At 33.2% G+C, this 570-nt stretch overlaps 1 protein-coding gene across 1 annotated transcript in view; it reads right to left on the bottom strand.

The window, feature by feature from the left end:
* The window catches only part of LOC119584982 (kinesin-like protein KIF13A), a gene marked incomplete at its 5' end in the record, with an annotated part of 70,347 nt that overhangs the window by 6,747 nt on the left and 63,030 nt on the right, over positions 1–570 (bottom strand). The window contains 1 exon segment of the mRNA XM_037933590.1: positions 68–246. Coding sequence (XP_037789518.1) covers positions 68–246 — 179 coding nt within the window.

The following is a 570-nucleotide window of genomic DNA, read 5'->3' as shown; positions in this document are numbered from 1 at the left end:
ACATAAATATCAGTTCATATACCTGTTAATTTCCTAACACATTCAAAATGAGAGTAATTAATCTTACCTTGACACTGTTGACGGTGTCCCAGCCTTGGTAGCTGCAACCTCATTCAAAGAATCAAGTGTTCTACTCTGCGTGAGATGAAGGCGCCCTCCTGCTAGGCCAGTGCTTCTATAGGAAGCAAAGTCACTAAATTCCTCCTCACCACTAGCACCTCCAGATGTTCCTGCTGCATTTTCATTCTAACAAGAAAAAGCGAAGTTAACTATCACATATTTTAAAATTTATCTTTCATCTTTCAAAGGCCATTCATATCATTCCTTTGAAATCTCACATCATTGATAATATAACATATGGTGTACAAACTCTAAGCCTTTTTTACAAAAATACCTGAAAACATAATAAGATCTTCACATTTGGTTATTCTGCAAACAGCAACTATATTTCATTATATATTGATATCACAAGAAGTATACTATAGACTGATATCCATATAGATAGGAAACTACTTATCCATCTTAATATTTATTAATCTATATATATGTACTAAATAATGCGACTCTTTT

This window comes from Penaeus monodon, chromosome 19 (assembly GCF_015228065.2).
Source record: "Penaeus monodon isolate SGIC_2016 chromosome 19, NSTDA_Pmon_1, whole genome shotgun sequence".
Taxonomy (NCBI): domain Eukaryota; kingdom Metazoa; phylum Arthropoda; class Malacostraca; order Decapoda; family Penaeidae; genus Penaeus; species Penaeus monodon.
This window is presented reverse-complemented; position numbering and strand designations above follow the sequence as displayed.